Source organism: Engraulis encrasicolus, chromosome 22, assembly GCF_034702125.1.
Source record: "Engraulis encrasicolus isolate BLACKSEA-1 chromosome 22, IST_EnEncr_1.0, whole genome shotgun sequence".
NCBI classification, from domain to species: domain Eukaryota; kingdom Metazoa; phylum Chordata; class Actinopteri; order Clupeiformes; family Engraulidae; genus Engraulis; species Engraulis encrasicolus.
Window position 1 is genome coordinate 34,149,824 of NC_085878.1, and position 14,132 is coordinate 34,163,955.

General features: G+C 41.4%; 2 protein-coding genes across 4 annotated transcripts in view; one reads left to right on the forward strand and one right to left on the reverse strand.

The window, feature by feature from the left end:
• slc12a4 (solute carrier family 12 member 4) overlaps positions 1 to 2,930 on the forward strand; it is a 43,033-nt gene extending 40,103 nt beyond the window's left edge. For 2 of the 3 annotated variants that reach the window (XM_063189015.1, XM_063189016.1), the window contains exons 22-24: positions 702 to 913; positions 1,638 to 1,771; positions 2,688 to 2,930. In XM_063189015.1, coding sequence (XP_063045085.1) covers positions 702 to 913; positions 1,638 to 1,771; positions 2,688 to 2,779 — 438 coding nt within the window. In that variant the 3' untranslated portion in view covers positions 2,780 to 2,930. The remainder of the gene's footprint in view (positions 1 to 701; positions 914 to 1,637; positions 1,772 to 2,687) is intronic. The other variant, XM_063189017.1, reaches the window with a different exon arrangement.
• Positions 2,931 to 3,944: 1,014 nt separating this feature from the next.
• dpep2 (dipeptidase 2) lies at positions 3,945 to 13,634 on the reverse strand. The gene is made up of 11 exons (XM_063189019.1): positions 13,111 to 13,634; positions 12,500 to 12,729; positions 12,074 to 12,200; positions 11,847 to 11,976; positions 8,387 to 8,528; positions 8,076 to 8,145; positions 6,772 to 6,948; positions 6,502 to 6,586; positions 6,288 to 6,363; positions 5,464 to 5,599; positions 3,945 to 5,016 (listed from the first exon to the last, which is right to left on the reverse strand). Exons 2-11 carry the CDS (start codon positions 12,706 to 12,708, stop codon positions 4,810 to 4,812), a joined length of 1,359 nt encoding a protein of 452 aa, XP_063045089.1. The 5' UTR covers positions 12,709 to 12,729; positions 13,111 to 13,634; the 3' UTR covers positions 3,945 to 4,809.
• Positions 13,635 to 14,132: the final 498 nt, after the last annotated feature.

The following is a 14,132-nucleotide window of genomic DNA, read 5'->3' on the forward strand; positions in this document are numbered from 1 at the left end:
ACGATACACATGCCACAATGCGATACTATCACGATGCATTGCAATACATGTATTATTGGGATGCACTGCGATATTTACTTCATCAATTTTCTTTTTTCACCTTTGCCAATATTATACAATAAAAAGATAAATAGAAACTGATAGTTTATACATAGAATAGGTTACAAAAGGTTAATAATAAAGTCTCAAAATAATAATGATGATGATTTGAAGCTTGGAAGCACTATCACATCATATCATGTGGTTGTTTTCTGGACTAAAGGGTAACAGAACTTTGAAAGGACACATCACGATACTGCGCCCTTGCATCACGATTCAGTATCGTGACTGCATATCGCGATTAATCAAGATTCATCACAGCCCTAATTACTCATGTCTGCAAATTGCCTCCCTATAATACTGATGGCTGCAAATGCCTCCCCAAACAGATTATGTTTTTGCACATTTGTCTACCCCAACTCACAGAATATGTTTTTGCACATTTGCTTTTTTAATTATTATTTTTTCTGTAGTCTTTATTATCTTGCTCCCTGACTATTACCTGTATTACATGTGTCTTGAAATGTCCACGTGGACATTATGCGTCTTTATGTAAGTTACTTGACACCTTAATTTCCCCCCGGGGATCAATAAAGTAACTCTACTTTACTACTCTACTCCATAATACTCATGTCTGCAAATGCCTCCCCACACGACACTAGTCATGTCTGCAAATCCGACAGGCCCAACTGGTAAAGGACCGCCACTCCATGATCCGCATGGGCAGCCTGTACTCGGACGAGGAGGAGGAGTCGCTGGAGGCCGAGACGGCGTCCAAGATCCAGATGACCTGGACAGTGGAGAAGTGTGAGGAGGAGAAGAGGATGAAGGCCAACGCCCCCGAGAACTTCAGAGAGCTCATCAGCATCAGACCGTACGTACACTAGCACAGGGCACCATACTGGAACAGCACTGGGGCAGCAGTGGAGCTAGTTGTTAGGAATTTGATTTTTCAAGCTGGAGGTTGTAGGTTTGAATCCCACCTGATCTCTCCCTACAATTCCATCCATGGTGAAGTGCTCTTGATCAAGGCTTCCAACCCCACATTGCTCTAGGGACTGTAACCATACCCTGAAAAATAACAATTGTAAGCTGCTTTAGATAAAAGTGTCAGCTAAGTGTAATGTAATGTACAACGCTAATATTCTGCCCAACAATTTTCAAAAGCAATTGTTTGAAGCACGTGGTGAAGCTCTGACCCTATGTAACATTGCGCAGTCATGGGTAAGCGGTCAAGGCATCAGACTTGTAGCTCAAAGGTTGCCGGTTAGACTCCCAACGGTGGGGGGAGTAATTAAACAGCGCTCATCCGCCATCCTCCTCCATGACTTAGGTAGCCTGAGCATGGTACCGTCCCCCCGCACGGGTGAGGCGTAAATGCAATTTTGTTGTGTGGAGTGCTGTTTCACAATGACAATGGGAGTTGGAGCTTCCCCAGTTGGGCTTTCACTTTCACTTTATATTTTTTGGATTCATGAGGTGTAGGTTGGCTCGGCCGCTAAAATATTTCCTTGTGTACTGGAGTCAGTCTTAATGAGTACTTATCGCTGGTTTGTTATGGTACCAAGCCACTAATGGAACATTTTTGTTTTGTTTAGGGACCAGTCGAACGTGCGACGGATGCACACAGCTGTTAAGCTCAACGAGGTCATCGTCAACAGATCGCACGATGCCAGACTAGTGTTGCTCAACATGCCAGGTCCTCCACGCAACACAGATGGGGATGAAAACTGTATCCTTTACTCACAGTCAATAACAAACAAACAAACAAACAAATAATGAATATTTTGGCACTATGGATACAAGCCAGATACTATCATAATGGTTTGTATCATACCACACTGGGTGGTCCGGTAATATTCTTTTCTTGTTTGTGCAGTGGTTGGCAGCTGTGGCCTAGTGGTTAGAGAGGCGATCTTAAGATCAGAGGGTTGCAAGTTCCAATCGAATCGGACCCGGGGTCCCCAGTGTAGCAGTGCAGTTCCCTACCGCTGAGCAACGGCAGGGCCACCCTTGTGAAAATGTCAAGTGCGGCCCGAGCTAGCCCTCCTAGTGACGGGAACTCCTTGGGAACTCCTCCTGCTTTGTCGGGAAGCAAACAACCATTAACAAACCAAGGAAGGCTTGTCAATCATGCGGTTTGGGAAATGTTAATCATTATGCTGTTGGTCAGACCAAGTCTCGAAGAGATTTGAAAGTCGATGATAATTAGGCTACGGCAGGGCCACCCCTGTGAAAATGTCAAGTGCGGCGCGAGCTGGAATGGTGTGGTTTTCAAAAAGAGGCTATCTGCTCAAAGCAGTGGTTCCAATCCCAACCTTTTTTGGCACAGGACTCCATTTTGACATCCCAAATTCCTAGAGGAACCCATGCACATTTTTTCACGACAAAAATTAAAACATGACTGAGCTACATAAGCATTAAACCTATAGATTTTAATGTTAGTCTCAGATTGTAAATGGTGTTTCAAAGAGAATATTTAATAGTTATGTTATATTATTAGTAATATTTATCAGTTTTTCCACCCTCCGTCCGACATTTCAGGCGACCCCATTTCATTTGAATTCCAGGCGACTCCAAATGGGGTTCCGACCGCAGTGTTGAAAAACGCTGTTAGTTTGTGTGTTTTTTCCTTAGCCGCTTCACAGACATGGAGTTCCTGGAAGTCCTGACAGAAGGTCTGGAGAGAGTTCTACTGGTGAGAGGAGGTGGACGCGAGGTCATCACCATCTACTCCTGACCTGTAGGCATCTCCTCCTGAATGTGGATCTCACAGTGATTCACCAGCAGACCATGAGAGGTCTACTCCAAGTCAGACAAAATAACAACAATAATAATAATGTAATAATAAAAAATAATAAACATTGTCTGGGCATATGGACAGATTGGAAGCGGAGTAAGCAGACGTGATACTTTGAATGTATTTTATTTTCCTAAAGAAGGATACGGCTCTAATTACGCAAATACCTGTATGTGCAGCCGCACGGTAAGACAGGACCCATTCCAAAACACTTAATCTTCTTTATCTCTGAACTGTGCGCTTTCAACTCTACTTTTTCCAGATGCTTTCCAGATGTCCAGACACATTCATGTATGTCACATGACGCCACATTTGGAGCGATCACTGCATGACTACTGCAGCTGTACTATAGCTATGAACTACATGCGCACACAAGAGTACACTTTCTTCCAATGGTGTTGATCGTGTTACAGTAAATGTTCAAGTCCGGTTTACATTCCTCTATGTTTCAGATACAGAGCATTTTACACTGCCTTTCGAAAAACAAAAGTGCCAAACGTGGGTTTATATTTGAGGTGTTCGGGAAGATAATTTATTTTCTTATTTATTTTGTTTTATTTTATACACCCCCCACCCCACCCCATTGGGATCAATGATTAAAATGTAGATAGTAAATGGGAAGTGGGGTGCTTTGCTTTGAGCACAAATGAAACTGTAAATGTCGAGATTTGTAATGAAGTGATTCAGCAAAATTTTAAGAGTGAGCTATTTATGACTTTTGTACATTCTTTTGCTTTGTATTTCTCAATGACAACTTTTCAGCCTGTAAATGTGTACTGATAATCTTAAAATAAGATAGTTTGTAAATGGAAAATACTCAACATGACACGTGACAAAGAGTATTATCTGAATAAATATTATTTATAAAGAAAGATATGTTGCTTGTAGACACATACAGTATTCAACAGAAACATCTGATGTCAAAATAAATACAATAAAGGCAAAAAAAACCTGGAAAAGTGCATTTTTTCTTCTTTTTAATAGCTTGCCTGCTGGACAAACTGAAAATACTGAGCATGAAATGCAAGTGAATTAGGCAATGTAAAAACACACCCTAGTGGACTTACAAATAGTAGTCATGGGCAAAACAGATGCAAATAGCTGTGGTGATGTGAGCTTGTTGGTACTGAGACTGTGATATTAGTGGTTCAGTTTCACTAGTCTGTGCTTAATGTGTAGAAGGACTCAAATAAAATGACTCCCAAATAATGTAACTGACTTTTTTTAACCTTTATATTCAAATGTTACAGTTTGATTCATATTTATTACACATGATATACAGTATATTATATTATAATTATATATGCATTATATTACAGTATGATTAATTTTGTGATATAACAGTATATAAAAAATGAAGATAAATTCAAGTACCAGATAATACATAAATAACAAAACATCCAAGGAGCCAGAGACATTACAATTCTGGATAGTACAACACATATCCTATTATTTACACAAACTTACATTCAAATAATTAGTGCTTTTTTAGAAGTCATCAGGCAGATTAAACACTGTACATGATATTCATACAGAATAAAACAACATTCATGACTGAAAACAAAAACAATGATTCATGAAGGAATAGAACTAATGTAAGATCCATGTGTAGTGGTGATATATCCAATGTTTGCTTGGCAATCAAATTGTGTTACATCTTTGGTTGGACTTATTTTTCTCAATTCCATGATCCAGATAGTCTGATTCCATTTTATATGTATATAAAGTGCTGGATTTGACCAGTGTTGCCAGATTGGGCTGCTTAGGATGGCGTGTGCTGGTAAAAATGACATTTATCAGAAAAACCCGCCCACTTTTTGCCATAGAAATCAATAGAATTGGGCGGGATTTTGTGCTTCTAGGCGGGTTTTGAACATTTTTTGGGCTGGAAATCATCAGCCTCATCTGGCAACCCTGCATTTAACATGTTTTCTGGTAGTGTGGCTCCTAATGAGGCATGTCTGGTCGCTCTACCAAAGATAGGCAAGTGGGAGCAGTATCCACAAGTGGCCTCCAGTAGTCAGCATGGTGGCCTTGTTCTGCGATTTGCTGTGTACAGAACTGAGTATAACGGGTGGTTTGGGAGGCCTCAGCGTCAGACGACAGGGGTTTTCCTGAACCATGTCTAGAGGAATCTCAATCTCGCTGGGAAGGAAGTTCTTCAGGTTGTCTCTGACCTAAGAGAAGTAGGATTATGTAGTTTCTCATCAAAAGATTGTTATCGCTAGTCGCTACCAACAAATGCAACACTATCCTCAGACAACCCTTCCACAGCTAGCTTCTTAACCCATTTTAGTCTGATGCTGCATATACTGTACATAGTTTGACCTTTGGCACCTAGAGCAATATATACACTGCATTCAGGATCTTGAGATTTGAGGGTTTTTTAAATTAAAAATCTGGGTATGTTAGAGCTGAATGAAGACATTCTAGAGCAAAAAGAGGGTCCTAGCTTTTAAATGCAACGTATTTCATGTTTTTATGTGCTTCAGCTCAGAGGCTTCAGAGATATTTAAGTTTTAATAAAATGTGTTAAGCTTTTGTGTTGTTGGTCAGAATACAGTAGAACTCCTTAGCCCACTGAGCCACCACGCCACCTGACACATATTCATGAGTCGACTTACCCGTTCCACTTCTTCAAACACCCGCACAAAGTTGAGCCGGAGCACTCCCGCCAGCTCGGCCTCCGTCCACTTCCTGCGCAGAAGCTCCTGGATGAGGGCCGGATACTTGGACACGTCATCTAAGCCTTCTGGGAAGCTAGACAGGAGTACAGCAGAGATGCGGCATTACCGGAAAGGCTCAGAATGCAGCTTTAAAACCACCAGTACATTAGTCAGAACCATGTGTTGCCATTCTCACTACAGTACTGTATGCCCCGAGGATGTGGCAGAGTGTGTAATGTGCCACATGTGGTGTTGTGCCAGGGCAACATGATCTCACAGAATTCTGTGGAATGGACGCAAACCTTTTGGACACGAAATCTGTGTCAGTTTCACGTATTTTGCATGCTATGGGACGGACGGGTCACAGAAGTGTTTTCTGTGATGGACTCACAGAATTGTTTTCTCTATATTACCACAGCTCTATGTTTCCACAGTCTTGTGTTCTCTCAGGAATTTTCTAATTTCAAAGATTTTTTTTTCTCCAAAAGCAGTTCGTATTGACAGGTTAAGATTAGTGATTGTTTTGTACAGGGCACAAGTTAAATTGCTATGGCATTCTTTTGTTAAGTAGTAGAATTTGGTACCATTTTTTTAATGATAGACTTAACAAAGTGCTGTGGGAATATAGAAAACACTTCCGTGAGTCCACAACGGAAAACCCTTCCATGACTACAGCACGAAATTTTGGCAAAGTCTGTGAAACTGACACAGATGTCATGTCCACTGAATTCTGTGAGATCAGGCTGGCAATGGGCAAACTGGTCCAGAGGGAGAGCTCTTACTTTGCGGCACCATCAAAATCCCCTCCGATCCCGATGCTTTCCGCCCCGATCTGTCTCCGAATGTGGTCAAAATGGTCTGGAAGAATACAAAACAGATGTCAGAAGAATGTGTTATTTAATGTGTTTGTCTGCCTGCAAGAATGCAAAAAAAATCGCTTGAGTCATCTGTATTTTACTTGCTCAGTTGAACTGTCAGACATAAAGGATCTCTCACCAGCCACAAGAGACACGTTTGCTCTGGGGCCACTGCTGATGAACTTGCTGTACAGGTTCACCATGATGAGCCCTCTATTCCTTTTCTGAAAGAACAACCAGACATGGTGGTCAGTTTTCACCAACTCATCACACCACAAGAGCGAGAGAGCGAGAGAGAGAGAGAAAGAGAGAGAGAGAGAGAGAGAGAGAGAGAGGAAAGCAAGAGCCAAAAATACAATAATTATAATGTTGGGCGTTGAATTTGCATTCACATGCATTTGCGGCTTACCAGGGCATGCAGCAGGTCGTCAGGAACGTTGCGCTCGTTGTCGCACACGGCGTAGGCCGAGGAGTGGCTGAAGATGACGGGGGCCCGGGAGACATTCAGCACGGCCCACGCTGTAGCCCAGGAGGAATGGGACAGATCCACCAGCATGCCCAGTCTATTCATCTCCATCACCACAGCCTGTAAGCATAGAGCAGTGATTGGCAGAGTTGTGGACTCAAGTCATGTGACTTGGACTCGAGTCTGACTCCAGTCCTCAATTTGATAACCTCAGACTCAACTTGACAAAATATCTGAAGACTTGAGACTTGACTTGGACTCGCTTCGTCTGTGACTCGACTTGACTTGGGACTTCACGTGGAAGTTCACGATTCAGAGCCACATATTCCTTCAAACAGCAAGTCCCCTGGTTGAATTGGACAGGTAAAGGTCAGGTCAGGTCATTTGAAGTATGTGGCACTGGATTGTAAAATAATGAATCTAGGTTACCCATTGCTGTCTTAGTTGGCACTTAGTAAGACAACAGTAACAGTTGGCACTTACTGTAGTAAGACATTCATGACAATGTCTCAATCCAAACTGTTCATTCACTCACTACATAGTCCAGTATGTAGCCCTGAAAAGAAACCAACTTGCACCCTGTATTGCATTAAAATGTTGGCCATTGTGTGTTGAATGGATATGGTAGCTTAGTCAGAAATGAGAGTCCAGATGTTGTATGTAGTCTTCACTACAATGCTTAACACTTCACTATGAGAATGCAATTAAAAGCAGATTAGGATTGATGACAACAGATAATTTGATGCAATTAGGAATTACGCAATTGCTGCATTAGTTCAGAACATCACACTCTTTTTTTCTGAGGGTGGTTTAAGGGTTGAATTTGAACCCAATTCCACAGATAACGATATCAAGTTTCTGCAAGCATGGTGAAGATGGTCATTGCTTCAGGCTACACTGCTAAGGACGTAACCAAGTAGAAGCACTCCCTGGGTTGACAGTATGCATTCAGTTTCACCACATACATTTAAACAAATAGGCATTAATCTCACAATACACAAGTCAAGCATAGGCTATCAGCTCAGTGTTATCTTCATTGGTTTAGAACAGTGGTTCTAAACCTTTTTTGAATAAACCCTGGCCCACAGCTTGAGAATCACTGGTTAAGCACAATGTCTAGACCTGTTGTCTGCTGATGGAGATACCCTAAAGGGTTTTGGGTGGTGGAAACTTGTGTGGAATACAGCCCACGCATGCAATCCATTAAATGCCCATTAAATTATTCCACCTCAAAACATCCTACTTACCTTTCCAAACTCTGATATACCGCCATTTTTCCTTTTATAGTTTGGGTAAAGGTTTGAAGAAGATTCAGCCCTTAGACAGAAAAAATCATGTTATTAAACAAAAACATGTCAATGCATCTATATATGCAGTACACATCTGATAGAACTTGGACAGACTGCCTGTGGGTTAGGTCACTCAACAGATTGTGTGTGTGTGTGTGTGTGTGTGTGTGTGTGTGTGTGTGTGTGTGTGTGTGTGTGTGTGTGTGTGTGTGTGTGTGTGTGTGTGTGTGTGTGTGTGTGTGTGTGTGTGTGTGTGTGTGTGTGCTTACCAGGGTGTATTGCAGGTATGGGTCAGTGACATGGAGCGTACGCCTAGTCTGTAGAACATGCGCAGGGTAGGCAGGGAGCTGTCTATAATATGGCCACCCTCCAGGCTCAGTAAGCAAGAGATCTTACTGGTATTCTTCAACTCTGTAGGGAAACACACAACAACACATAAAAACACATAATAAGGGAAATACCATGCAGTGGCGCTTAGATATCTTGTTATTTTACAGTTTATTCAACGTGCATGGCATACAAACAGTGACGTTTAAATGTGAACGTGTGTAACATCTTCAATTGTGAGACGATGGACTCTGAAGATGTTACCTTTAACATCAAAATGTCAGTGTGGCCTTGCCCATGGCTCAAACGGCTAAGGTACTGCACTGTCTGCTGCACTGTTACCCTGGGGACCCAGGTTCAATTCAAAGTAATTTCCCAACCCTACCCCAGCTCTCTGACAAAAACATTTCCTGCCCAACTCATCTGTCCTGTCACAATAAAGGCAAAAAGCTCCCAATATATTTTGAACAAAATGTCTGTATCTCATGCAGCTTGAATAAATAGTAAAAAAAATACTTTGCAAGATGTCCAATCTGCACTGGTATATTTGCCATTTGCTTATCTCGGTCATGTCCTAGTTGCGCTGAATTGTCTGCAGTAGTGCGTCTGATTCAACTTACAAGCGCGTCAACTTCCCATTACCCTGGCATCTGTAATAGCATCAGGAAATTGGTGTCTTTTGCTTTTCCTGTCATTATGTGCAATTTAAGTGTGTGTGTGTGTGTGCGGATTTCCTAATTGTGTGCTGATGTGAGTGACCTCCCAACTATCAGAACCACTGGAGATAGAAACCGCCACTTGATTTATTTCAATTTTGCTCAGAAAAGCAATGTCTTAACGAGCAAGAAAGGGCAATTTGATACAATCTAATTAACGTTGGAGTAAAAAGCCAGGATGACGTCTGACTCTGAAACAGCACCAGAATATAACAGTCTAAAAGCCAGTCAGCTGGTCCAATCATGTTGATCTTTACACCAGCGTGCCATTTCTTTTTTGCCATTTGATAAATGCTATTATCTTTGATTATCTCGATAAGCTGATTGAGACTCATAGTGGGGTACAGTGAACTTAATTGACAGGTAACGTGTGCACAATCTCTATCCTCTATCATGGTTTGTAAACTTATGTATTATGTAAGGGTTAACGTTCGGCGAGAAGGTCGCTACCGTGGAATAGCAGCACGACAGAGAGAATCTTTAGACCCCGACGCGGAGCGGAGGGGTCTTGTTCTCTCTGAAGTGCTGCTATTCCACAAAGCGACCGACTCGCCGAAAGTTAACCCGCTTATTATATGGATATACTTAAATGATTCACACGTGGCGGGGACATTTCTTTAGGCCTATTTAATGTTAAGATTGTTGCTGCGCAAAACAAAACAGTGCCGTTGTGAAACACCGCTAGGCAACCGCTAGGTAGCCAGGACAACAGGTGTTGTCTATCACAGCAGCTGATTAGAGTCTTGTTGAAAAGTCGCTTTAGCAGTGAAAAGTCTTGTTGCCATTGACAGCGGTCTGTTATAGACCAACCCGTCCGTTATCGAAAAATAACAGACGTGCGAACGTTGGGGAGCCCCGTTGAAATGAATGGAGCATTCGACCGATGACGTCACAACCATATAATAAACAAGAATAACACCCACCCAAGTTAATCTTCACAGGGCACGATAACACAACAGCACACAGTAGGCTACGTTAAGTGGCGATTCTAGGGTAAGTTGGGGTCCCAAACGAAAATTCAAAACAATGAAAATTCGCAACAAAATAATGAAGAGGCCTGTGTCCTACAAGGTCCGCGGGGAAGAGACGGATCAAGAATACCGGCGCCATGGAGACCAGCTGAGACCTTGCTACTCTGCGGGGCTTCCAGATTTGCAACCTGAGGAGACCGGGCCGATGGAGAGCAGTTTCAGAGCATCCCCAACACCTGAACTGTCAGACCCAACTGAGCCGCCTGATCCTGTTCCGGTGACCCTAAGGCGCTCCCAGCATACCCCAAAAGTGCCTCAACATTACCAGGACTGAGTGTGGTGACCGTGACAAGAGACTGAGTGCTGATGTTTAGTTATAAATAGCATTCAGTTTATTCAATTAAACATTCAGTTAACTTTATTATGCAGTATGGGTAATGTTGATTATTCTTGTTTTTATGCATAGTATACTACAGTAATAATATATTTCATGTTAAGGTAATTGGCTGAAGTAATGCACTAAGTTAACCTTAAAGTAAATGGGGGACATATGTTCGGGATGTCTAAATCTTTCTAAGCTACTTTTAAAGTAAAGGGGGAGGTGATGTGGTATATTGAGCTTATGGGCTCTCCGTAGTTTGTCCTATGACATGCACATGTCCAGATAGATGCGCCAGAACACGAGCCACAGTTGGCATGTTGTAATTATGTTATTCCAAGTACTGTACTTATGTGGTTAAGCGCGTGCAAGTCTCATCATACACCACAGATAGCAAGACACGTACCAACCTCAACACGCTACCGGACTGATCCCACCTTTCTTCTGAATTTCCATAAAATCCTGAAGATCTTTCCCCTCGTCCCCTGAACTGACTGCATCAATGAACCACATTACCATAAGTTTACTTAGCGTTAGGCCACATTCCATTGGCCCTCAGTCTGTCTGTGACTCACCCATTTGTTCTTTTCCTTTCAGTAACCTAACCCCACTTTGTTCTTGCGGTTCTTGCCGCCTTCTGATGAAACAAATATAGGTGCATCTGCATGCTCATCTGGAACTGTTTAGGTTTAATGGGACACTGTGCAGGAAATGGTCAAAAAAGGTATTGCAACTATGCTGCTCGTTGAAACTGGGCTGCCTGTTGCCAAATTTGAACTTTTCATGAAAGTTTACTAAGTAATAAAAAATAATATTTTCTAGTATGGTAGAATAAGTACTGTCATTTTTGCAGCTAAAAATGGCTATTTCTGGAAATTCAAAATGGTGGACCATGGAGAAGATCCCCCTTTTCATGTATGAAAAGTACAATTTTCCTCAGTCATAATGAATACTTAGAATGTGATGGTGGTGGTAAGTATTCATGAAAAAGGTAACATTAGTGAATGGGTAGCATGAGTTCTGGAAATAAACAACTAAGAATCTTACACAGTGCACCTTTACGTTTAAGGTAATGAGCCTGAAACATCTGCATTGTTAGATGACCTTCCTGTTGGGTATTTCTTTTCAACGATTTGTTATAAAATATACATTATTTATCAATTAATAAATTATAACAAAAATAGTCAAGTGAGGTTGTGAATACTTGCTTCCTTTGTACAAGCCTGACCATCAAATTACAGTGCTCCGTTGGTTTGGTCAGGGAACACTTTACCTCAGCTATTCCAGATAGATTACAGTAGGACAACTGGTAGTTTCCTCCACCGCAAAAACCTACCTTGGGATGAAGTCACCAGTTTAAAATCTGGCCATTCACTACATAGTCGAATAATCACATCAATTTGTTCAAGGGCCAGTCGCACAGCATCTTTGTCTTGGGCAGTGCAAAGCACATAGGACGCAAAAACCTGGCGACAGAGATGAACAGGGTTTTGTTTTTTAAACTATAGGTACAAATCACCATATATAATCAAAAGTTTCCTGGTCTGATTGTGTTTATCATACCTGTGCTCCAACCCGCCCTGTGTGTAGACGGGTTATATCTGTGGAAACTTTGGGAATGTTATAAGGATCAACCTGGCTGAGTTGGTTTTGATGCCTTATCCTTAGTTGTAGAGCAAGATCATTGTGTCTAAATTGAGGAAATGTATGACAGTCAATCAATCATGATGTGGGTGCAGGACAAGCATTAGGCACACAGGCACAGGCGCACACACACATACGCGCGTGCGCACACAAGCACGTGCGCGCACACACACACACAGCCTTCAATCAAAATACACTTTTCTAATACAGAAACAAACAATATAGCAACAATAAAGCGTTTTGAATATTGAATTTGAATGATCAGATTTGCAATTTGCACGTTTTAGATGGACTAACAATGATGCAGTCAACATTAACTCTTTCATCATAAATAAATGGCCTTACCCGTCTATTAATGGATATTCATCCATAAGATCCAAAGTTTGCCTTCCCAAGTTAGGCATAGAGTCACCGTGGACCAGAACACACCATGCTGAAGACATCCACACGATGTGCGCTCCAAATGAATGAGGCTGCATTTCCCTCTTGTATCGACGTGAGCCTATCAGCAGCAACGTTATGATTTTGGGCAAATAGTCTACTAACTTCACCATTCACATCTGGCGGCTTTTCCACTACAAACAAAACAAAAACAAAACTTGGAAAGTGTGTCCAAAACCCTTACTATCAAACTCGAGGAACAGGTTGGTAGCCTCTAGGTTTACGCAGGGGAGTAGCATCCAGAAAAAAATAATGAACATGTAGTCCTGACACTCATATTTCAACACGCTTTGGCAAGTAGGCGTTCAAAGCAGACCATGTTAACACATCTACAGGACACCAAGATAATTAAATATTCTACCTGGCAATACAACAAATGACTAAATGGCATTAAAAAAACGACTGATGTCGTTGGCGTTAAGTTTTTGTAGCCTATTAGTTATATTTATTTAGGGTTAAGAGTAAGTTTATGCTGAATGGAAGGAAAGTAAAAGAAAATTGTATGATAAACTTACTGTAGATGGTACAAAGCACCAGGTATCTGAAAGCCAACCTCGCGGTCCTAAGAGCACATCCTAGAGTGACTTTTAGATAGTTACATTGTTCACATTATGCACATGAACTTGCTCCACCCAGGGTGCAATAGCCCTACGACGGATCAGCTGGCTTGTGTTAACATACCTTTGCATGTGTGTCAACCTCAGTACTGCCCTCTACTGGTGTGTCGACTTCACAAACGACAGTAGGACTGTAACATTTAAAGCTTCATTTAAAAACTTTAATTAGCAGGTGTATTCATTATGGTACAATTATAATATAAAAACTAATTCATTCAGCACTGACACTATTCTCCCACTTAGGCACAATAATTTAATAAAGCTCTATCTGAAGGCCCTGCTGCCAATCTCCAGTTGAGAAAACATTTCAGACCATCATCTACATTATTGGAAAAAAAATCATTTCGAAAGATTTCAGACAAAAAAAGATAACGTTGACAAAAACAGTTGTTTGCATGGGGACAAACAGTTGAATGTCCAATGACCTAAAATAAAATTAAGTCCTCTATTGCACGTTTCACATTACGGCATGATGACCCAAGTGTGTTAGTTTGTCTGTGGATGTTTAAAGAGGACTAAAGGGATGTTAAACATAATACCTTTGATGGAGTGCTGTACACACGTAAAAAACAGCTGTAACCTTGCAGCCAGGCACTGTGATAGCACCTTTGGGTCTCCGAGCCAAAAAGTAAATGTTAGCTAGCTACGAGGAACCATTTGTGACACCCACACTATTCAAAAAGCCAAACAAAAATATATATACTTTTTTTCCTCAACTTCACATTACCCCCCAAAAGCAAATAGTGAGAGTCTCACTGATGAGATATCGACCACACCTTGGAAAAACATACAAAAAAAAAAATTAAATGGATGTTTTTTTGTTAGTTTTTTTTTTTAATAACAATGTTTCAAAATTTTGTTTGGAATACCACGAGCAATAGAGGAAACGCGTCCCTTTAAGACCTATTCTATACATTCTG